The sequence below is a fragment of the Impatiens glandulifera genome, chromosome 1 (genome assembly GCF_907164915.1).
Source record: "Impatiens glandulifera chromosome 1, dImpGla2.1, whole genome shotgun sequence".
In the NCBI taxonomy this organism is placed as follows: domain Eukaryota; kingdom Viridiplantae; phylum Streptophyta; class Magnoliopsida; order Ericales; family Balsaminaceae; genus Impatiens; species Impatiens glandulifera.
In genome coordinates, this window is record NC_061862.1 from 29370796 (window position 1) to 29396857 (window position 26062).

The 26062-nt window shown below is 27.1% G+C and overlaps 1 protein-coding gene and 1 pseudogene across 1 annotated transcript; both read left to right on the forward strand.

Annotated features, from left to right (window-relative positions):
• The first annotated feature begins 14919 nt into the window (after positions 1-14919).
• On the forward strand, positions 14920-17177 carry LOC124921408 (IQ domain-containing protein IQM2-like). Its single transcript, XM_047462069.1, has 7 exons — positions 14920-15424; positions 15518-15583; positions 15669-15757; positions 15833-15923; positions 16008-16244; positions 16350-16451; positions 16540-17177. The coding sequence occupies exons 1-7, from the start codon at positions 14951-14953 to the stop codon at positions 17032-17034; spliced, it is 1554 nt and encodes a 517-aa protein (XP_047318025.1). The 5' UTR covers positions 14920-14950; the 3' UTR covers positions 17035-17177.
• A 6501-nt stretch (positions 17178-23678) lies between these two features.
• Positions 23679-25717, forward strand: LOC124921407 (annotated as a pseudogene).
• The last annotated feature ends 345 nt before the right edge of the window (positions 25718-26062 follow it).

A 26062-nucleotide genomic window follows, 5' to 3' on the forward strand; every position in this document is an offset into this window, starting at 1 on the left:
AACTAAAGAAATAATATGAAGATCAATTGCTCATATTCATAAGGCACTAACACGAATTGAGCGATAAAAACAATTGAATGAAAATCAACATGGAGATTATGTATCATCTTATTTGAATGATTGATTTAATTATTTATGTATTACCAACAAATTGTTATTATTAAATTAAGTATGTTAGAAACCAAAGTATAATAAACCCCGTACCAACCAAAAATAAATGTTACTGAGATTAGGGAGCTTATTTAATCCTAATAATCATGTACTTAATTATCAACTAATCACGAGAATCTTGATTGTGATTAATTTTAACTAGCAAGAGTTTTCCTCCATAATTGCTAATTAATCATAATTATCATGTTAGTTTAAATAATGTACAGGCTAGCTAGTTTAATTTTGAATTTAAAAATATTTATCACAAATAATTTAACTTCACGAGATAACTAGAAATTGTGTTAAACTTTTTTGTTTTAGTATATATATATATCGTAAATTTCAATTTAAAATGAGAATCAAATGTCAGAAATTTGTTTTTTAAATCAAAAAAATCTCTAGTTGAGATACTTAGTATAAAAATATTGAAGCATCACAATATTTTCCATTATTTATATATAGTTTTCCATTTTTAGTTACTATATTAGTTGCACAATATTGTGTTTATGTGTAGGTTTAATAAAAGAACCTGAGAAAAATTAAAAAAATAAGACCTAAATACAACTTCTGTTATTTCTCATAAAATATTTGAATCAACCCATAATGTATTTAGTCTAGTATTGCTACAATTAATATTCCACTGTCAAAATATTGTTAAAAGTATTATCACTAGTTATTGAGGTGGGTTGACCATGACCAAGTAAAAATGTGAAGAACTTTGAAGAAATGTGAATTAATATCAATTCCAACCCCTTAGAAAATAAAAGGTTGAATTGTCACATATTTTTAAAATCGCATTAAGTTGAAATAAAAGTAATTATTGTAGGGAGTTGTGATAACTTTGTTTTAAAAAAATCAAATCATGTATTGCAACTTTGTTCTTAATTTGATTCAATAATATTTAACTAATACAAATTTAAGTAATTATATACAGTATTAGATCATTTATTAGCGCTAACAAAATTTTATTTTAAAAGTAAGAACAAATTATTGACATATATCAATCATAAAGACTTGATCAAATTCAATATAGATATTTATTTTAAAATGAGAATCAAATTATTTTCATAAATAAATAGTAAAGACTTGATCAAAACCATGGTGGTAAGTGTACTTTTTTTCCCTTCTATAGTAGATGGTTGGTGTGTTTCATAACTTCAAGTTGAAAATTCAATAGACAAATGTGGAATTTGAAATATTCAATTGACTAATTTTATTTTGTTTTTTTGACTACGGTGTCCAAGTCAAAAAAACAAATTGGGTACATCCACTAAACTAACTTATAAAGTGAACTAAGCCAGTTATTTAAAAAATAAAAATAAAATGGACTCTTTTAAAAGTTAGAATGGAATTTGATTTGAGTTATAATATTGTTATAGAATATGATTAGTGTGTATTGTCTTTTAAAAAAAATAGTGTTAGAAAATTGATATTGTTTGATTGTACAATTATTTTGAGTTTATTAGTGGTTGTATTTATATATTGGTAGATATAATTATGATTAAGTGGTAATATACATTAAATATGATTTTGATGTAATACTTTAAAAAAAAATTGATACAACTCACTAATTAATTATGATTTTGATGTATAAAATCATCTATGAAAGTATTCTTAATGATGGGTCAAAGAAATTTTTAACAGAAAAATATAATTAAACCGAAATACCTATAACTTGGTAATATAAAATCGTCTATGTGTCTATGTGTTATTTACAGTAGTGAAATATCAATAATGACATAAATATTTACTGTAGTTAATGTTCTCAAATTGCAATAATTGATTAAAATAAGTGTGGGTTTAAAGTTTTCTTTAATTATTTATTTTATTTTTATGTTACAAAGTTATTTGGCTCTGATTTAATTATTTAAATAAAAAACTATGTTACAAAGTTATTTTATTTTATTTTAATTTAAGAAAAGTTAGTACATTTTCCACGTTCACAACCTCAACGTTTTAGTGCATAGTTTTAAAATACACCGTTCTAAGAGTGGTTCGACCGCGATACAGGTGAATGAATATTTTGATTTTTAACTTTAATACGGTTACCTTTTAAATTAGTTCAAATTCAGTCTGATCGGACGATTCAACCGGAAATCTGAAAAAAAAAAATTCCTATTTAAAATGTTAGCCATCGTTCTGCATTGAGGAGAGAGCCTTAATCCTCTCCTCTAATTAAGCCTCAAAAACTTCTACAGCAAATGGCCTATGATTTCTATATATATATATATATATATATATATATATATATATATATATAATAAAGTAGTTTAATTATTAATTGATTAATATGGGATAAATGAAAAGATGATAAATATTTAATGATTATTTCCACTTATTTGAAACAAAAATACACATTAGAATATATATATATTTATATTTTTTATAAATGATTTAATTAATAAAATAAAATATTTCTATTAAAGTAATTTAAATAAGTTTTCAAATAACTTATAATTATTTAATCAATTTTATTTTGTGTGATTTTTGTTTTAATTGTTCGGAATTATAAATATTTTGTGTGATATTAATTTAATTATATTGTATTTGATAATTTTTGAATATATCAAAGTGATTATATATACAATTTACGAATAAATATATTTTAATTTTTAAATAAATTTAGAATCCGGTCCAACCGGTGGTTCAACCGTTTAGACTAGTTGGACCGAATTTTGACAAAAAAAAAAATGGATCGATAACTTGAACGATTTTCAGAACTTTCTTATTTGAATTTCCTTAGTTATATATACGTATAATTAAGTCTATATCTTTAGAATTTTATTAATACAGGCTTTTTCATGACCTACTTTCAGTAAAAACAATAAGCTGGAACTGTTATATTTTTATCAATATTTGGTTGAAACAATTAAATAGAGTGTAATTCCAAGAGTTTTAACAACAAATCTCGTACTCATTAGATCATTTAGCAAAAGTGAGATCTTATTTTAAAGTGTTATTTTTCCAAAAAATTCTTAACTTGTTTGATAAATTTTTTTTTGTTAAAGTTTAGAATATTATTATTTATGAGAGACAAATTTAGGTTAGGGTTGAGAGGTGAACTAAGTCGATCTATCCCGAACAAATTTGATATAACCCTTAATTTTTTTTTTTTAATCTCAAAATTAGACAGAAACATAGGTTGATTTATCTGTTCCATTTATAAGTTTTTCAAAAAAATTCAAAACACCCCAATTATTTTTCAAACTCGCGATCAACTTAAATTTATGTATCTTATTTTTAATGATTTGGCATAAGTTTTATCTATCTAATATTTATTAAATTGTTTATTTATTTTTTTATACCTTTTTGGTAATGTCTTTTTAATAAAAATAAATATAATCTTTTTAAGTAAAATAAAAGGACATGGACCCATTTTAATTCTTAATTCTTAAATTTGAACTCCCGCCACACCGTCAATACTCTTGAAGAAACTAAAGGCCATTTGGACGGTTGGTTATAAAGCAAACTTTAAAGTATTATCTACATCATAAATGTTTTAATTAATATTCTTACTTATTTATTATTAAATTTAATTTTTAAATAAAAGCTTAAGATAAAACAAGATCAAAGAGCATTTGTTGATGTTTATGCATGTATTCTTTTATACTTACCTTTTATTTCAACATTGACTAATTTGGCTTCTTTTTAATTTTGTTTCTTAGTCATTTATCTTCGCTAACACTTTTTTTCTTCTTTTTAATACAATAGATAACATTCTTAAGGTAGGCTATCATAATCTCGATGGTCAATTTTAAATTGACATAACTTAACATACTTTATTGTTTTTCATTAACATTTTATCACCGTCTATAACTAATTTTCGTTTGGTATCATATGAAAAGAAGACTCTCATAGTCCAAAATAAATTTTTGTCTCATTTAAAATTTTCAATACTTTAACATGATTTTGTGTAATACCAATCTTCTTGAACACCTAGTTATTTTTTTATTTAAGTAGCTAGTCAATTTTCAATGAATTTCACCATCAAGAGATTTTAATTCAAGCTTGCACCAACCCCAATATTAGTATCTCCTTCAAATGACTTTTAAAATAACTTTTCCTTCTCTATTTATCATATTTTCTCATTTAATGTTGATTTTTTTTTTTAACTAAAAATTATCGTATCAAAATTTATTTCTTTTCTACTATCTAATTAATTAATTAAAAACACTAAAATATTCTTAGACTTTTAAAAAATGAATTTAAAATGTAAAAAACATTATAGGAGTTCAACAAATTAAAAATTCAAATAATTTAATTTTTTTATCCATAAAATCATAAATAACCCAACATCAAACAAGATGGTATATGACTAATTATTGTTGATAAAAATTGGACTATATAGTGTGAATGAAAAATGAGACTAAAAAAATAAAATGAAAGTGACACATTTGTATGAAAAAAAATGTTAATTATAATCATGTAGAGCCAAGAAAATTTTGACTTTTGTGCACACATTTAAAATGTCGGGATGGCCAATCCTAAAGTAAATCTTTAATACATATTTTAAGTTTTTGACTAGAAGCATTTTCCATTCAAAAGCAATTGAATGTTAGAAATATTGTCATTAAATGAACTGGATTTATTCTGGATTAGTTGCAGTTGAGACTATTTTTCTCATGAGAGCTTCAATATTTATATATGTTGCAATTTTCCATCAATCCAAACACACAAAATCTCAAATTCTTTTCACTTTTGCAACACAATCCCGTTTTTCTTTGTCTTCATTTGAGTTTTTTTTTATAATATTTTGTTGTATTTCTTGAGTTAATAATAGTAATTCTAAGAATTTATTAAGTTTTTTTTATCAAATGAATGAATATTACATTTATTTAAAACGTTTTAAGTGAAAAGTGACTCGTGACATTTATTCTGTTAAAAATCACTTTTGTTTCTTGAATTATCTTAGTTGAGTTTGGTGCAGTGATTATTGATGTTATTTGAAACTAAACATTTTGTACTAATGCAATTATAATCGGTTTTTTTAAATTGTCAAAACAAAAACTGATATTTATTTTGTCATAAAAAAATGTGATTGAATTAAATAAAAAAATTTAGGTGAAAATGAGATAAAATTTTATTTTTGTGATAACATTTTAAATCAAGCTACACAAAGTTCATTTATTAATTTTTTTTAACAAACATGATGGTGTTGATTTTTTGATTTTTTTTAAACAAATAAGTTTTCTTAAATGATTTATAAAATATTATATTATTTAAGTCGTTTAAGCACAATAAAACAAAATCTTACTGTAGGTTTCAAAAATTTCTCGGTTCGAAAGAGTTTTGTAAAATATTTTATTTTGAAATTTATTTAAACTCGATTTGTATGTTGAAAATCTTTTATTTAAAATATTTATACAAAATGTAGTTCGACATTTTAATTATAAGAATAATTATTTTTTTATCAAATCTAAACAATCTTTTAAATTTAAAATGAACAATCAACAATTTGATTAAAAGAAATCTTTATTTTAAATTAATTAAAAATAATTATTTTTTTATTAAAGAGTCGCCAATTGATTTTAAATTTAAAGTCAATAAAAATATTTGTATATATATATATAAACGTAATTTTATCATAAATTTTGTTGAGTTCGATATTTTGTGAAACTTGAAAGGGGTTTTCGCGTTATATTTTTTGTACCCATTAAAAACAGTCTTTAATTCATAAAATTTTGACTATTTATTTGAATACTTGGTTTATGTTTTATTTAACCAATTATTTTAAAAGTTTAGACAGGTATGTATTTTTTTTCTTGCATTTAAAATTATAAAATAATATTTAAATACTAGTACTTGCAATTAATGTCGAGAATTATTGAGGGAGATGTCTGAAAATATCAATTTAAGGTGTTATAATATAAAAATAAATTCAAACGGGCCTGTATTAAAATGTTGTTTTGTGAAAGTATTCTAAAAATATTTTAAAATCGTTTACTATTTTTTTTATTCTTTTAAAATAGTTTAGGGCTTTTAACTGTTAAAAACAATTAGGAATTAAAACCCCAAAACAAGCCCTTAGGTAGGTGCCTGGGTCGCGAATCGGGTCGGACATGTGAGTTTGGGTTAGAATTGAACCGAAGTCAATGGATTTGGACGCCGGGTCAATACGGGGATTATTTCTCAATCGTGTGCATTGATCATCGGTCGAAGATCGTGTCTAGCTGGTTTTCTCGGTTAGAAACCAAGTCAGGGTGATTTCCTTAGTCGGGTAATAGGCGTTGGATAGATTTCTCGGTCGGGTGCAGGGAATGGTTGGTTTTTTTGGTCGAAAACTAGACCAAGGCAAAATCCTCGGTCAGACGCCAAGAACATCAACGACTGATTTTGTGATTTCGTTTGGAGCTTTCATCCTTCAATCCGAATGAATGGGAAGTTTCCCATACTCACATGCATCATTTTTAATGTAATCACGATGGTATCAATCAATCGGGAAAAGGTCTAATTCAATCCAAGCAATTCTTGAGTAAAAAATGGGATTTCAATTTTTAAGGTTTAATACAACATAATGTGTTTATCAATATCTTCTTATATATATTAGGATCAAATAAACCAAAATATGAACACTGTCTATTAATTTTAACCAATTCAAGAATTGAACTTTTCCAAATTTTTAGAATTTTCGGTTTTTGGGTAAACATACCTCAAATAGATTAGAATTGATCCAAAACTATTCCTAACACCTCTTAAAAAATTGTTAGGAAACTATTCAAACAGTTGTTCTTGAGCTAGAGCTCAAGAACAAAAACCTGATTTTGAGAATTTTCAAAATTGAATTTGTTTTTTTTTTATTTAGATTGATTCATTCAAATTGTTTGGTAGAAAACTTTGAAATGATCTTAAGAATTCAAATTAAGAAAACGGATAATCAAACAATATTCGAGACTAGTCTAACTAAAATATAAAAAAAAAAAAAATCAATTTTAATGTGTAACTTGAATTGCAATGTGAGTTAAAACTTAAAGTGAGTTGGAGAACACTCTAAAACTCTTTATGAAACTTTGTGATGATTCAAAACAAACCTTAGAACCTTACACAAAAAAAATTAAATCTTCAAAAGTTTGAGAAAATTTTAATGACGAATATTGTGAAAAATGCATTGGAGGCTTTGGATTCTAATCATTGCCTCGTTTTGGCAAAGGAGGGTTATTTACAGTCAACCAAAGTCGGTTGGATGATTAATTGGATCAAATTCGAGATAAAATGGCATTAATGGCTTTGTCTGTATTCGATCATTCTCATTCAATTAGGTAATGATTGTGCATATGATCGTTGGTGAAATAATCACAGTTTTAAGTGATCATTTTAGCATTTGAATCACTTGTTTGGTTGAGTATCGGCCGAGTTTAAATTTAAAAAAAAAAAGTTTCAATTGATGTTCATCAAGTTCGTCGCGAGAAAGAAGACAAGTCGAGGCTAAAACGTCGTCGTTTCGAGCCAAAGTGCGAATACACGTTTGGGCATAGTGTTTTGTCTTCATTAGTTAGTGTTCGGCTAATAGCGTTGGCACGCTTTAGTGGATCTGGTGCTACGCGAAAGTGCTTGGCTTTCGTTGTAGTGGGCGACACTTTACTCCGATGTCCGTTGGATGAAGTCCCGGTGCTTATCTGATGGTTGTATGGTCTGCTGTATCTGTTTTTTATTTTCGAGTGTACTGGATGACAATCTTTTTCAAAATTTGAAGTATGTTTGAAATTGAATTTTTTTTCACTCCTTTTTACTTAATTTTACTTTACAAAATATTTTAATAAATATAAATATTTATTTTGTCTATTTATTATTTTATTTTGTATATTTTGGTACTTTATAAATACTTAATTTTGGATTTTAATGGAAATATTGATTTCAAATTACTTATTTAATTTGATTAATTTTTTTTATAATTAATTTGGAATAAAATAAATACAATATTTATATTAATTTTTTTTAATGTATTTTGATCTTTATTTTATTTAATTGGGATTAAATTAATACAATAATTAATTCAATTAGTTATCAAATTTTGACCTTCATTTTAATAATTATTTAATATTTATAAATTTGAGAGATAAAATAATACTTCTTACCCTCACATTTAAAGAAGAAAAAAAACAAGTAATAAATAATAAGAGATTAACCATTCAAAAAATAACTTGACTAGATATTACAATTTTGGTGTGTTGGTTAAATAATTTATGATTTTATATATAGCCTTATTTGTGAATTTGTTGTATATGATTTTTGTGATTTCAAAAATTGTGATGAGAGAATATTTTAATATAATTAGAATGGAATTAAAAGTTGAATGAATAAATTCAGCGTGTGTTGGTTGAAGGCATGGTCTGTCAGTGGTGACTGGTCGTCGGTGCTGTCAAAGAAATTAATTAAGCATTCCGGTCCCCGATTAATCATATTTTGATCGAGATTCATGTTAAATTAATTAATTTAATTAATAATGTGAACCAAGCTAATTAAAAGAAAGAACACGTGGACATAGAATTATTATGAAAGTCATAATTAAGGCCCGACGTTTCCCGACGATACTACGTACGTACTTCTCTTTTTCGTGAGATCGTACGGATACGGCCGGCGGTGCCGTACTCGGTGCCTCGGTGGTCGTCCCGTGGGACCCCACAACTTATCTTTTTCGTGAGATCTGAAAATGACAGCATGTCTCTCATCTCTTTAGTAAATTTTAAATTATAAATAACATCTTTCTAATTATTTTCATTCCTACTTTCATACATCATTATTATTTGTATTACGTATAATTTTATATTAACTTATTTTTTTCTAATTTATTGAATTAGAGAAAGAAAAAAATAATTACGTTTACACATAAAATAAAATATGTTTGATTTATGTTAATTTATTAAAAAAAAAATACTGTAATAAATTATTAGATCAACACTAAACGTTCAATTTATAATCTCAATCAAATGCGTCTGTAATTAACCAACTATTATTACACAATTTCATGCTCATTTATATTGATTAAGATACTTAAGAGGTTAAGACATTTTTAAAACTCTTACAAAAAATAATATAAACAAAAACGCACAACCATCTTGCGTGAATGCCTTTATTATATGCAATGTTATATTTTTGTATGTATATTATACTATATTACATACAAAATATTTTTATAAATTCTTTATTTGTTAAAGAAAATTTTATAATTAATTAAATGATAAATATTTTATATATATATATATATATATATTTATACAATAAATTATATTATGTACTTGCATTATAATACTAAAATACTTTCATATTATACTAATTTTAAAGTACATCATTAAATGACAATGCTATATGAAGCCAACAATAATTTTTTTTTTTTTTTTTTTTGTCAAGTATACAAAATAAGTTGTTGGTAGTAGTTTACAACTTTTTAGAACTTAAAGATAAAAAAGACATTGGGTTTCAAAAGGTAGAAAATTGAGGTCAAGCTTTAATAGAGATAAGTAAGATTAGACAAATTCATTAATTGTAACTGAGGTGAGCTTAAAATATATTTAGAGCGGGGTAAATGTGAGTTTGCATTTTTTAAAAATTAATAAAAGCAAATAATGAATTAAATTTAAAAAAAAAATAGAAAATTAGATAGTCATGTCAACTACTTTAGGTAAAATTAAATATAAAAAAATTTCGGAATGGAATTACACAGTTACACCCACCTCAACCATAATGTATATCTGCCCATAATTAGTTTACCCATAAGTTTAATTGTACAATATATTTGGGAGTGAATCTTTATTATGTGAAAGAGTGTTTTGAAGAGTATAGATTTGTTGTTACTCAATTAGGTTATTCAAATAATTAAAAAAATATTAAATATCTTTTCATTCCTCAAATTAATTAATTCATTAACTAAAATATTAAAAATAAATATTATATTTTAAATTATTATTTATTATTTTATTTTTATTATCAATATCATTTAAGTCTTTTTAAAAAAAATAATAATAATAAATATTTTACCTTTTCAAAATTATCACCAATTATATTTTTTTCACTCTTCATATTATTTCAATAACCCGGTCCATGGGGTAAGAATTTTGGCTAATATTTTTCTTAAACTAATTTATCATATTTGATCTTTATTTTATTGTTACAAATTATATAAGAGTTTTTCATTATAAGTTGTATTTGGTGGACAACAAAGAAATCAACTTCTGTACGTTTGGAGTAAGGATATTGAAATCTCGAGTCGACTCTTAAAATTTTTACGGTTTCACATATGATTAACGAGTTTATTTTAAGTAAACTCTTAAATAGGTTAACTCTTACGATTTTAAATTTACGATAAAATTTTTTTTACGATTTTAAGAGTTTATAAATAATTTCGATTTTACAATTCTATACGATTTATTTTTTAAAAAATAAATTTTAATTAATTAAATTAAAAATTAAAGTTATTATTTATTTAAATTAATTAATTTATATAATTAATTTTGTAAATATAATTTTAATAGTGTTATTTATTTATTATTATTTTTTAATTAATTTTATATTAAAATATATAATTTTTTAAATTTGGCTAAGTACAAAATACTTAATTATATATATAAATAATAATAATATATAATTATTATTTTTTCAAATTAAACTCTTACGATTCAGTTAAACTCTAGATTTTACGAGTTTACAACTGTCTAACGATTTTACGCAAACCCTCGATTTTGACAATTTTGATTTGGAGGGACATGAAAAACTTTCAATATAGAGCATTGTTACATTTTATTCTACAAGTTTTCCCAAACTGATTTGGGTGAAAGATCGTGTATAGTTAAGTTTCCGTCTAAAATTTAATTTTTTTTATTGAACAATGGTTATGAAGTAAGTGTATTAATGGTGTGAAAAGAAATCAAAGTTACACTAATAATATAGTTGTACAAAAATAGACATAAATCATCCAAAGAAATAAATAAAGTGATCTTTAATTTTTACTCTTTTTCGATTAATTTGTTGTAAAGCATTGATCACCAAATAGACATTGGAATATTATTATGATTATTTTAACCAAACAATAATGTCTGATATTCAAAGTTATCAATATGTTCACCCAACTAAACTTTTAGATATCTATATAATATCAAAAGAATCCAAAAAAATAAATAAAATAAAATAAAACAAACAATCTCTAGTCAGACTATGAGTTTAGTATTTAACACTTTTATACGCGGTTTCTAAGAATTTGCGGTGGACGTCCATACTGGTCATTAATTGTATGTATTTGGTATTATTGCCATAAATAAATAAATAAAATAATTTGACACTTTTCTCGCCTTGCCTTACGTGGTCATGAATGAGTAAATGCACTTTTCAAACATATATATTTATATTTTATAACCCTAATTTGCTGTGTTCAAACTTTCATCACATTATATAAAATTATCTATCATTTCTATTTTCAGACTTTGTTTCATCTTCTTTGGATTATAATTTTTTTAGGTTAAAAGTTGTTTTATTTAATAAACTATTAAAATATTTTTAATTTATATTTTCTTAAAGGAAAAACAATATAATTATTTTATTTTCTTATTAGTGTAAACTAAATGTTTTGAAAAGATAAATTATATGTTAACTAAATATATTTGAATGAATTTCAAGATTACCAATTAATCTTCACAAATAAGATCATTTGATATCCGGATCTATATTATTTTAATTTACTAAATAATTAAAGTTTTCGTGTCAGTGAAAGTCAAACCTATCTATTATTTAATATTATTTTTGTCTGAGTATTTATTTTTAAATATTCAATAGCCTCTACTTAAATCATTACTTAGAAAAATAATTTTTATTTTTTTCTATGATTTTTTATGTAAGTGATCACCCACTAAAGTATTAAAATCATTCTTATTTTTATATTATTTTAAAATATTAAATATATAAATTAGTTTACTTAACTGAAAATAGTATGCCTTATAAAAATAAACTACAAAAATATTAGGAATATATACTACAAAAATTTTAATTTATATAAATTGGAATATCAAATTATGATTTAATTATCCCCTTAAATTCAAGAAGATATTTAAATCATAATTAATTTAAAAACCTTTCTTGTACTGAAAATTTTGATGACATTTAATTAAAGTATTAGTAGTACTATTGCACACTAAACTTTAGGTTTTAATTTATTATAGCATTGGAAGATATTATAATTAGATAAATGACTTGTAATTAGTTTTAAACAATTTTATTACTTAATTTTTGGTAAAAATAAAATAAATTAAATTAAATTAAGGTTGACAATTTAAGATTGGGATGGGATAAAAGGCTAAAAGCGTGTCCAGTGTGTATGTAAACGAACATATGTCCAAAAGTACTAATAATAATAATAACAAAACGACGACGTTCCTATAAACAAAACCTCTCTTTTGAGTTAATGATGTGCTGGATCTGCTTTTTGCATGTTTATTATCGTAGGCAGATATTCCAATTTGCCGGCACAGATATTAATCATTTATTAATCCTAACAACTCTTTAATATAATATATTTAATATAATATATTGACCATTTTACATACAAAAATAAATAAATTAACTTAAATTTTGATTTGATAAATTGTTAATTAGTTAAATATTTTTTTGAATTAGTTCAATTATTACTTAAAATGTTTTAGATGTGTACAACTAATGAAAAACACTTATAAAATAATGTTTGATTTTTTTTTTTTTTAAATTCAACCCGATAGGCCATATAGTATAGAGTTATTGAGCTAGCTAGAAAAACATAATCATTTATTTGTTTAATTGTTGACCTTACACCAACTTTCAATATTTTACCCATTTTAGATTAAGTTATATATAATTAATTAATAGCAAGTTACTAGCTAGCTTATATATTGAATGCCAAATTCAATATCACCAAGTTAAGGGTCAAGTCAACCTCTTTATAAAGAAAAGTAGTTGAGAAAAACATATTTGATTAAATGAAATACTATTCCTACTTGTTAAAGGCGAATTTGAAAAACAAAACAACAAATTATTACAATTTTTTTTACTTTGAATTTAAACTTGTAGAAACATAGTAAAATAGTTCTAAATATTTTATAATACATGTAGAAATATTTTACCATATATAATTAATTAAGTGGTTTAAGGCTTTTTACTACTAAACTTACTATATATATCATGATATCTCATTATAAATTCTTATCGAAAGTATATGAATTGAACGGAGAAGTTTGTCGTAAAAATCCCAATTGTTTGAATAAATTTAGAAGAAATGACAATTGATTAATAAATTATTAAACGAGATATCAATCATTCTACAAAAACTAATAAAGAAATTTGAAACAAGGCTCAAGTAATTTTTTTTTGTCTCACTTACTTACAAGTATTATGGTTAGGTTGATGATTGTAAAAAGAATGTTTCCAAAATGAATTGTTGATAGATGAACTTAAGAAACAGATAAATGCCTTAGTTGAATTGCATGCAATGTTCTAATCTCTATGTCCAAAATGACCTAAATTTTAATATAACTATTTTATAAGTAAAATTACTTAATAAAAACAAATCAATAGAACTTTATATGTCATAATTGTCATTGTCCACTCCTATCACCCCAAGCATTACACTCTCTATGTCTTTAGGATATTTCAAAATAGAAAATAGTAATCTAAATAAATAAATAAAAAAGGATAGGGTGAGGGAAGTACATTATGTGTTATCACGATTATTGACTGAAAAAAAAAAGAAAAAAAGAATATAAAAAGTGGGGTTAACTTCAATTCTATAGGTAATGCTGGTATTTCACTAGCGATGAAGTGACACATATCTCACAAAAGTGAAGTATCATCCACTTATTTGTTGATTGTTTTCTCGTTGTACATGTGACGCTGCCTTAGTGGATACAGACAATGCTGTAATAAGAGCTGAATATCTCCGACCTCCTTAAAGTTCTGGAGTTCGAACTTGTCAGACAACAAATTATGCGTCTAATTAAATAATTAAGTATTTTTGCGGGATATGTATTTAACCCGAAAAAATTAATCGCAACAAGTGATTCTACCTATCTTTCTAATTAAAAAAAAAAGTAATTAAATAAATTTACTCAGCATAATATTTGAAATAGTATTTTTTTTTTTTTTATGTATTGAAAGTCTATCCCACGTGCCCTACCTAAGGTCTCTGACTAGACCCTTTCATATCCCCTATATATTAATACCAAAGCCCATGTAGACGTTAGAAACCATCTGAAACGCAAAACCCACTCTGTAACAGCCTGAGGAAGAAGAAGAAGACTCTCTCTCTCTCTCTCTCTCTTCTTCCATTCTCTCCCCAGTTCAATCTCTAATCTCCATTTCCATGCTCTGAGTTTCCCTTTTTTACAGAGTCTCTCTTCTTCTTCTATAAGGTAATAATAATAATAATCAAGTCTCTCCTCCTTCATTTATCCCTATCCTTCTTTCGTCTTTGAAGCTTTTCGAGCATGTATATTCAATCTAGGAAATGGGTTTCATCAATCTGAGTTTCTTCCTATTTGGGTTTCTCTCTGTGACATTTAATCAAACAGTTTATATGCAGTTCTTGCATTTCATTTTCTTTACCATGTTTCAAGATTTCTAGTTCTAATTATTTGGCTCATGAAATGAGATTTATTGTTAACATTCGTGTACTTTCTTCAATTATTATAAAGGGTATTGCTTCCCTGCCCATTCTGTCTTTGTCTCTGTCTGATCTGTCTGCTCTGCTGTGTTCATCTGATCTGTCTTTTCTGCTTGTGTTCACACTCTATGAAATTGGATTTATTAATATACTTTTTGTTACTCAGGAACAAAGTTAAGATCTTTTCAAATGGGGATTTCTTTGTCATGCCCATTTACCGCATACAATGCTTTGGCGAGCGTTATCGAGTCAATTGTGGGGTCAATCGGTTTTGACGACGACGAGGTTAAAACTCCCACTCACACTCGTTCAATCAGCTTCAAACGTAAAGATTCGATTCCCAAAACCGCTGTAAAACAATTAGATGATGATGGTACTGATGATATCACTGTTAATGTTGATGAAATTGTTAAACCGAGATTGGTGGTTCCTGTTCTTGACATGACAAATCCAAGGCATGAAGCTGCTATAAAGTTACAGAAAGTATACAAAAGCTTTCGAACAAGACGAAAGCTAGCTGATTGTGCTGTCTTGATTGAGCAAAGTTGGTGGAAGTTATTGGATTTTGCAGAACTCAAGAGGAGTTCAATATCGTATTTTGATGTCGATAAACACGAATCTGCTATTTCCCGGTGGTCGAGGGCCAGAACCAGGGCTGCCAAGGTAAGAAAACCCGAAACCTAATTGAAATTAGACTTGATTAAAATTGTTTTTTATTCACAGTTTGTTTAACATGTTACCATTGTCTTGTTCTAGGTTGGGAAAGGCTTATCCAAGAATGGTAAAGCTCAAAAACTTGCATTACAACATTGGCTCGAGGCGGTAAGTATATATATATAATCTTGGTCTTTTTTCGACGTTTGTTGTTTCTTATGATCGAAGAATTAAAGTCTCTGTTCTTGACCAGATTGATCCGCGACACAGATACGGGCATAATCTTCATTTTTATTATGATCAATGGCTGCATTCTCAGAGCAAAGAGCCCTTCTTCTATTGGTAAGCTTAAAAGAAATACAAAATTTCTTGAATAGAGAAGAGCATATAGATCTTATGCTGTGTTTAAATCTGCAGGCTGGATATTGGTGAAGGGAAAGAGATGAATCTTGTTGATAAGTGCCCAAGATCGAAACTTTTGCAGCAATGCATCAAATATCTTGGCCCGGTTAGTAGTTCTCGATCATGAACTGTTTTTCTTTTATTGAGTTTCCTTGGAATTGTGTAATAATTTATTTCTTGTTAACTACAGATGGAAAGGATGGCGTATGAAGTTGTAGTTAACGATGGAAAGCTACTGTATAAGCGAACCGGGGAGTTTTTGAACACTAGTGACCCCGAAGGGGCAAAATGGATATTTGTCCTCAGCACGTCGATGTCTCTATATGTCGGTCAAAAGAAGAGAGGAACGTTCCAACATTCTAGCTTCTTGGCTGGAGGAGCCGCGTCTTCTGCTGGTAGGATTGTTGTCGAGAATGGCACCTTAAAGGTATGATTGATTGATCTATGTTGAAATGATTATGAGTATATCTTAATTCATAAAGCTTTTGAGTTTTGATTAACAAAAACTGACTTTTCTTTATGTTCTTAACAGGCGATTTGGCCTCACAGTGGTCATTATAGACCAACACCCGAAAACTTTCAAGACTTCATCTCGTTCTTGAACAAGAACAACGTAGATCTTACAAACGTCGAGGTAAATTAATATCTATGTCGTGGTCATGTTGCGTTTTTATTTTATTTTTTGTTGTAGAGAACCTAATTCACATATTGATGATAATCAGTTGGACCCGAAAGAAGACGAAGAATCTGTTGTCAATAAAATGAGAAGTGTTTCTACCAAGGAAGACTCGATCGATGATAAATCCATAGGCCTGCATGAGAGAAAAATGTCGGCCATCTCGATACCAGATAAGGATGATTTGTTGGAGAATGAAGAAATGGCCGTGGCTAACCGTATTTTGGAAAGAATTAATTCGAAAGAAAAGATGGATTCGTATGGGCAGTTAAGTAAACAATTGTCGAGAAAATGGAGTACGGGTGCTGGACCAAGAATCGGGTGTTTGAGGGTTTACCCGACCGAGCTGCAATGTCATGCTTTGGAACAAGTAAACTTGTCTCCAAGGAGAAATGACGATAATCCGATAAGATCAAACTCATCGATGGAATTCTTATCGAATAGTTACGACGAGATGAAGAAGAGTGGAGGAGAATTGTCGCGGTTAAGTTTTTCGATGCCGCACCAACCCTCTCCTTTAGGTGGTGACCGACGGTGTTAGACGATGATTAATTTGTAACAATGATCTTATCGTTAATTCATTTCCTTAATGTGTATAGGAAAAAGATGACATAGAAATTCTTTTGTTGGTTGTTTTGATTATAAGTTCATCTTTTATTTACAACACACAATAATTTTGATTCATTCAATGGAAAGCATATATATAATTCATCTTATTATCCAATTTCTATATTGTTTTAAAATAATTTGTATGTGACCGACAATTTTTTATATTTCATTATAAATTCAATTTATACTATATAATAAATAAAATTGGAAGGGTAGTTGGAAAATGGGAGTGAAGAATATTTGGGTAGCAAGTGAATTTGACTAAAGACTTAAATAAAGAGAGTACAACAACCTCCTCATCTTGGAATTCCATATTATAGCCGCGTATTGACATTAATTTTTATTAGTAGTATTTATTTATAAAATTTAGTCATTTTTAATTTGTTAATTTGACTAATACAATAATATTATAAGTTATAATTTTTTTTTTATTTTGAAGAGATTTAGATTGAATAATCAACAAATAAGGACATCCTAATTTATCTCTTTAAAGAAATAAACTCCACAGAAAATTAAAATGTCAATCTTTATTGGTCCCTCGATGACATTTTAGCATCGAGGGTGTTTTGTTTTTTTTTTATCACTCAGATTTGAGTTGATATCGCGTTTTGTTCGGTCCAATATTATGCTTAGTCGGATCGGTTTTTTATCTCGAATTTTTACAATTTGAATAATACTTTTAATGGTTGATATGTCGTTTGCGGGTCATACCATTCGATTATGTTGGTAATTCTTTTTTTAATTTGTGTCCGTCCCTTCTTAACCACAAAGAATATGAAATAATCGAATATAGAATTATTTTTCATTTTTTTAATAAAATTACTAAATTTGATCTTTTACAAGAAGAACCTTTTACAATTGGTCTCATGATTTTGTATGAATTTCTCACTATTTCGGCCATATATGTAGATGATATATTTTTACTTAGCATGACCTTTTTCAGCGTTGTTTACTAACCATCGGTTAATGATGATTTTAATCGTCGTTCAAGATATTTGATACAAATGTTTCCGATACTGCTTAATTGGTTAGTTCGACTTGCTCTACTTCAACACTCATTGTTCATGAATTCAAATGAGTTTGTAGAAGACCCTCAATAAATTGTTTAATTGTTAGATTTTTTCATTGAGTTTATTTTTGTAAACTGTTTATACAATTGGATATATACCAATAATTGTTTATTTTGTAAATGTTCTTGTATTATTTACTACTTATTTTTGTATATATTAAGTCTATTTGAATTTAATAAAAATTAATTCCTTATAACAAAATTTTAAAAAAAAATAAGAATGAACATTCATCACATTTCACCCAAGTTAATTTTCAACACTAAAATTTTTAGGACTTGTTCGATGAAGGTGTAAATTTTTTTTGATAAAAATATTTAAAAGGGTATTGATATATATAAATAATAATTTTAAATAGAGTGTATTTTGGTTAATGAATGGAGTGATTTGGGCCTTGTTGAATTATTGAAATAATCTAGAGAACAAATTATGATTGATAACGATTTTGAGGAGATAATTTTTTTTTAAAAAAGATTTAAAAAGTATTGATATATAAATAAAATATATAATATTTTAATTAATTAATTGATTGATTTGATAGATGAGAGACAAGAAGTGATGTTTGATATTTTTGGATTGTTTGAATAATTTAAAATCGAATAAGAAAGGAAGTAAAATGATTTTGATTTTTTTTTTAATTATTTAAATAATTCAAAACCAAATAAGTTCTTCAACTCTTAATATAGCTTATAAAAGTCATAGGACCTTCAACTTCAATCCATAATAATAAAGTAATTGAAACTATATATAATTACTCACAAATAGATTGGAAGCTGATTTATTTTATTTTTAATTAAGATCTACTTAATTTGTAATGGGACAATTCCAAATAATAAATTCACCTCATATCTCAAATCATTGATATATAGATACTTAATCATCGTACAACGAGTACACATTATTAGTGTATACAGTACACTCTGCAAACTTGTTTACTAAAATAATAATAATGTCAATTAATAAGATATGATTATAAGCTGGCAACAACTATAATGTCAGAAAATGCAGAAATCAACATGTAAATCTAAAACTATTGACTATTTTATATCTTATTGTAATTATTTCTATATAAACAATTATTGTCTAATTAAATTATTATGCTTTATGTATACAAAACTAGGACAAACTTTAAATTAGAACCACAAAAAGTAGGAATATCTGTGCTAACAAATATGCTTCTTTAAATGGATTGTGCCTAGATTAATCACTTGATTTTGAGAAATATTAGTAGACTTGAATAATATGAGTATTTTTTTTATTGACATAAGATAGACCTTCTTCTATCGGTCGATTGTTTGCTCAAAATAACATTCGATCTAGTTTTATTTTATTTATTTTTTTAAATAATTGTCAATCAAGAAGAAATTTTCACTAGTAGATGTACAATGCGACAAATATGTGCATTTGGAGGGATATCTATCTATCGTAGATCTCTTAGATAAACTCGTATGAATGCATTCTTTGTATCCCCGGCCTCATTGTTAGGATTTGGTGACGAGAATTCCGTGACTTATTAAATTATCTTTTTAGTATCTTTTATCTTTTCTTTCTTACTTTTTTTTTAATCTTTTTTTAGGGTTATTTGAAAAAATAAACTTTCTTATACAAAAAAACTCATAAGAGATAAATAAATATACAATAAGTATTAATTAGTTTAGTTGGATTTTTTTTTTTAAGAATAAGTGTTAATTAGTACATGTACTTATAAGAATCTATGAAGTTGTAATGTCATGGATTTTCATGACACGGCATGCATGCCTAATTTGGTTAAATGAACAGACACGGCATGCAAAATAGAATATTGATTTTTCTAATTTATTATTTAAATCACTTTTATCCTATGATATGTCTTCCTGGATAAGTTCATGAACTACCAATTATATATGAACAAATTAATTAATTATGTGATCTAGCTAGCTAGTTCGATGACATATGATTAAAGATGTATAAATATTAAAATATGTTAAGAAGTAATGGCTGAAAAGTTATAAGGTACAATCACACGATCAAACACTATCATTTCCTAGGTCGTAAACTTCTATTTGATGTTAGTGCTCGAGATGTCTTTGGAGATTTTGAAACCACCGTTTAATTTATTACGATAATTTATTAAAAAAACAAGATTGAAAGTGTTGTGATAAACTTCACATAACAAACTTGGAAGATTGAAATTTTCTTATTATGACAGAATTGGTAATACTTGTTACATATAGAAGACATCAGATAGAGCTTATAATGTCCCACTCACATAATTGGGTCCTTCATTTTGAATTATGTGATCAAAATTTAATTAAAATTCTCCAATAATATAGGTGAATAATCTATACATTAAAATGATAAATGTGGAGCTGTCTTGGCTTGGCATCTTCTAGAATATCTGGTTCACTGTACTTGGTTGGTCATAAAATTCTACATAATTAAATGAGACAGATCATATACTCAATTTCTTTAAAAAAATTAAAAATAATAATAATTGGTACCCAATTATTGGGGTTATTTAGATTTTTTTTAAAGATTTTATCTGATTTTTATAAATTTTATATCATATATAACATTATCATTTTTATCATCAAATCACTGATTTTATTAACTAAAATAATATTACTTAATATTAAAAAAATATATATTTAAATATAAAATAAGATGATTTAACCCATTAAAAACCCAAATAATTTAATTTTTAATCAAACCAAATTAACAAATATAGAAGAACATCTAGGAGTACATAAATAATGGCTGGTGGATGGGCCTCGTTTTCAATGGGTAGTTTAAAACTTTAGAAGGCTCACTAATCTTGTTGAACATTTTGGACTCTTCCAGAATCCAGTACTTTATTTGGACCACAATCTATATCATGATTAAGGTCCATATTCAAATTTGAATTATTTAAATAATTTATTATTTGTGATAATTTTGAGTTAAGTAATAAAGACACCCGCTGCTCCCTCGGTTTTCAACTACTTAAGGTGGTTATAATGTTCACCACCAAACCGAAGCTTGCAATAGCGGGATTGTGGCAGTCCTGATGCAATTTGAGAGGCCTAGCTTTTCTTAGTAAGTTCCTCGCCCGCTGCGTTCTTTATTAAGGTTAGTTCAAGCCGGTCGAAAAAATGAAATGACTGACGTGACTCGTGATCTCACTTAAAGAGTATTAATATATAATAATAAATAAAAAAAATAATTTAAAAGAAATAATATTTTAGTATTTTAGTTAATGAATGAAATGATATAATGAAATGAAGGAGGGAAGAGTGATAGGATATATTTTGATTATCGTTATTCTGAAAAATTCCTAAACTTTCGTTTTAAAAAAATAAGACTGGTCTTATATTTGTTCTTAAGAATGTAAATTCATTTAACCACATTTTTATTAGAAAAAAAGTATCAATTGATCTTGTAATTGTTATTAAGAATGTAAATTCAATTAGATGTCTATTTCTCAAAATAAATGGCTTGTTTTCTAGTTGGACCTAATCATGACAATATAAATTGGAGTAGAAATAAAGTAATGTTGATGACTTGACTTAGCTTTAAAGAAAGAAGAACTTGGCCAAATCTTTTTATTTTTTTTTAAATAAAACATTTTTTAAAATAATTCACATATTCTCTACCAGATAGTGCATATACTAATATTAATGCATTGCTTATATAAGAATTTCGCAGTTAAACCGTGTAATACTATTACAGTCTTGCACTTTCAACAAAATTTATAAGAACAACTTAAGCTGGGGTGGATTCAGATATAGAGTTGGGTTGGACTTAAAAAAAAATTGGGTGAACATAAACAAAATAACGAGAAAATTTTAAATAAAACGAATAAATAAATGTAAGTTTTACTATTTTTTTAATAATTAAATAAATAAACAATGTGTTGTATTAAAATTATGTATGTAATTATGGGTAATATCGCATCTTATCTGTAAAAAATAAAATTTGGTGTGGACTTTAACTCACCTCACCTAAGCACCTCCATATATTTGCGTCCCTGTCAAAAGTCTTAACTAAAAATATTTAAAGATTTTAAATTTGATTCTGATCTATTTTAAAAGAAGGCAACCTTGAACTCAATTTTGTTAATATAAATTAGTTAAATATATATTATTTATTTATCTTTCTTTTTTTTTTTTTAGATATTTTTCAAAATTAATTATTTTTTTTATAAAAATAAAATATTATTTGAGTTTTTAATTGGATTAATTACTAAATTGTCTTTTTTATATTTAATAGAAATATATTATTTTTATTGATGAAATAAATTATTTAATAATTAAAATAATTGTAATGTGATAAAATAGAATTTATAAAAAATTGATAAAAATACAAATTCATTCAAAAGCTCTTAAGTGAGTCAACTTTCTTAATATTAAAAAAATACTAATAATTAAATCTTATCGGAGCTTTAGACTAGTTAAAATTAGATACGAGAAATGATTCGTATACAAAATCGAAAGTATTAGATTTTAAAATTTTTGATATAAATAATTAAGTTTTAATTTTATTCTTAGCAAACTCAACTAATTAAACAATATTAATAAATTTAAAATTTTAAAAGTATATATAGTCCTTCTCTTTGTCCTTAATAAATTTATGTTAATTTATAAAAGAATATTAAAGATTATAGAGAATTCGTCTCATAATAAAGTTTTATTTTTCGTAAGACGCAAAAAATCACCGTCTGTACAAGACGTTATGCGTTGATAAAATATGGATAATTTAATGTTGGACATTACTATAAGTTGTTCGTTAAGATGATTTCATATAATTTTTGTTAGGAGAAACTTTAGGAATCAAAGATTTCATCCAAGATCTCGTTATTTGAATGTAGCTTTATTCATTGTGAAATTCTAACGAATGATATATGCATAAAAATATGTTGTATTATGGTTAGTCGTTGTCGTATGTGTCACGAAAATGTTGAATCGGTAACTCACTTACTTTTGCATTGTCGTTGAGTGACTAATATTTGAAATCTTTTGTGGAGTATTACTGGGATTCATTGAGTGATGCTCGATTCTTTAGTTAGTTGTTGATATATTTGGATTGATGCGACTGATATGACAAATATGACAGACCTACATATTTGAGTTACCATTCAAATTATTTTTTGATTGATTATCTAGTTAGAGAGAGAAATCGTCGAAATTTCAATTATCGTAGTCGTCCGTATCATTCATAATACTTAAATATTATGACGTTTTCTAAAATTAGTTCAAGAAAATTAGTAGAGTCTATCTGGTGAAGTTAATCATTCTTCTTAAAGATTTACGAGTTTAATAATTGATTGAGTACTATTTTTTCTTATAATTTTATTTTCATTTTATGTTTTATTGTTATGATTAAATAATATTTTATTTTTCTGACCTTTTTAAAAAAATAAAACAATAATAATAATAAAATTAAATTGAAGAACTTAATTTGTGGGCCATGACCAATTAAAATAATGGTTAAGATGTACAAATTAAGAAATTATTATTATTATTATTTTGTTGGTAGTAAAGAATTACTGTAAAAAAAATAAAATTAATGTTTCTCTCTTCTTTGTCTTCTTCATCCTCCCGACTCTTAGCTTGCTAGTACTGCCGCCTCTCCTCCATCTCCGTCTCACAGATCCACTCCGCATTCCGATCATTCTCTCCGGCGAACTCTCCGGCGAACTCTCTTATTACAAAGAACCGAACTTTTCATTCATTCATACTATCAAAATGGGAGACCCAACAACAACAACAACAACAACAACAGATCCAATTGGGCAACACTTAATCAAACTCATTAGCAACCTCTGTTTCTCCTTCTTCGTTTTCTCTGTCCTTATACTCACTGTAATCGCCATTTCATATAAACCTCCCGATCCATGGGAATCCTCTAGAGCCCTAACTCGCATTTTCACCGACATCCAAAACGCTACTTTCCAAACCGATTCCTCCCTCCTCAAAACAGGCGAAGACATAGCTTACGCACCGGATACTAACCCGCCTCCTGCCGCATCCCTCGTCCCAATCACCGAAGAATCAATCGAGAAATCCGAACCCAAACCCGATAATTCCACCTTCAAATCTGGGGGCTGTGACGATCTATCTCGGGTTAATTGTTCAGATCCACGAGTACTGATTGCGATTGAGAAGTTCAATCTCAGGGTTTTCAAATCGTTAGTGTTTCTAGATTACCAAACTCCCGTAAACGCCACGAAACCGACTGAATGTGATGCGACTTGGAGGTACAGGAACAAGAAGGAGAAATCATGGAGGAAGTACAGAGATTTTCGGAGATTTAGAATTGGGTATGGAGACAATTGCACTTTCAAGGTCTTGTCTGCAAAGGGTTGGCACTCTGGAGTAAATGCTCGTTCATCAAAACCAAACGCGACCAGAAGAGGCTCTGGGAAGCCGAAACTAGAAAACTACGGCGAGATGATCAATGATACCATCCCAGTTTTGGGATCTGATGAGGCTTTTAGAAAAGGAAGGTATTTGTACTATTCTCAAGGAGGGGATTACTGTAAAGGAATGAACCATTATCTTTGGAGCTTCTTATGTGCTCTTGGGGAGGCTCAATATCTGAACAGAACATTCGTTATGGATCTAAGCATGTGTTTATCTGCAACTTACACATCCGACAATAAGAATCAAGAAGGGAAAGACTTCAGATTGTACTTTGATTTCGAACATTTGAAGGAAGTTGCTTCAATCGCGGAAGTGGGCGACTTTAAACGGGATTGGAGAAAATGGGCCAGTACCCACAAGAAGAAGATCCCGGTTAGAAAAATTTCGGGTAACAAAGTCGCCCCGATTGAGCTTCTGAACGAGAAAAGCACGATCATTTGGCGAAAATTCGATGCCCCTGAGCCTGAAAACTATTGGTATAGGGTCTGCGAAGGGCCAGCCTCGAAGTACATAGAGAGGCCATGGCATGCTTTGTGGAAATCGAAGAGATTGATGAACATTGTTTCTGCGATCAGCGGAAGTATGGATTGGGATTTCGACGCAGTTCACGTCGTTCGCGGGGAGAAGGCTCGAGATAAGGAGAAGTGGCCTCGTTTGGATAAGGATACATCCCCGGAGGCCATTGTTTCGAAGATTCAAGGGGTGATACAGCCTTGGAGGAATGTTTATGTGGCGACTAATGAACCTTATTATAATTACTTTGATAAGTTAAGGTCTTATTATAAGGTTCATTTGTTGGATGATTATAAGGAGTTGTGGGGGAATAATAGTGAATGGTATAACGAGACTACTATTGAATGGTGGTGGTGGTTCGGTTGAGTTTGATGGGTATATGCGAGTTGAAGTTGATACGGAGGTGCTTTTTAGGGCGAAGACTAGAGTGGAGACGTTTTATAATCTTACGAGCGATTGTAAAGATGGTGTTAATACGTGTTGATCTTGAGTTACGAATGAGACGATACATCGTTTGCTACAAAATTCATTGTTCTTTGCTTATTGTCATATAATTTTTTATTTTATTTAAATGTTGAAGTTGTTTGTATGAGAGGTTTGGTATGCAGATAGATGTTTATTCTTATAATGTGAAATTGGAAGGAAATTGATGCATGTTTAAAGGGTGGTTCAACTAGTAGGGTAAAGACCCACCAAAAATAATAGCACCAACAATGCAAGATATTGGACAGTTTTATAAACATTAATTTTAGTTGGTTTAAATTTATTAATTAGTATTAATTAAATTTAAAATAATTAAAATAAAGGTGAAATTTTAATAATTATTTTGAATAAATATTATATTCATTAAATTTAAAATAATATAAATAAATGTCAAAATTAAATAACCAAAATTTAAACCATAAACAAATAAATATTTAAAATAAAATGTTACAATCAAAATCCAAAAGTAATAACTAAAAATAAAATTAACAAAAATAAAAAATAATTTATCAAAAAA

Coding starts and splice junctions, on each gene's coding strand:
- LOC124921408 (XM_047462069.1), top strand. CDS start 14,951: ATGGGGATTTCTTTGTCATGCCCATTTACCGCATACAATGCTTTGGCG. Junction 15,758..15,832: donor AAAGAGCCCTTCTTCTATTG/GTAAGCTTAAAA, acceptor TTAAATCTGCAG/GCTGGATATTGGTGAAGGGA. Junction 16,452..16,539: donor TAGATCTTACAAACGTCGAG/GTAAATTAATAT, acceptor GATGATAATCAG/TTGGACCCGAAAGAAGACGA.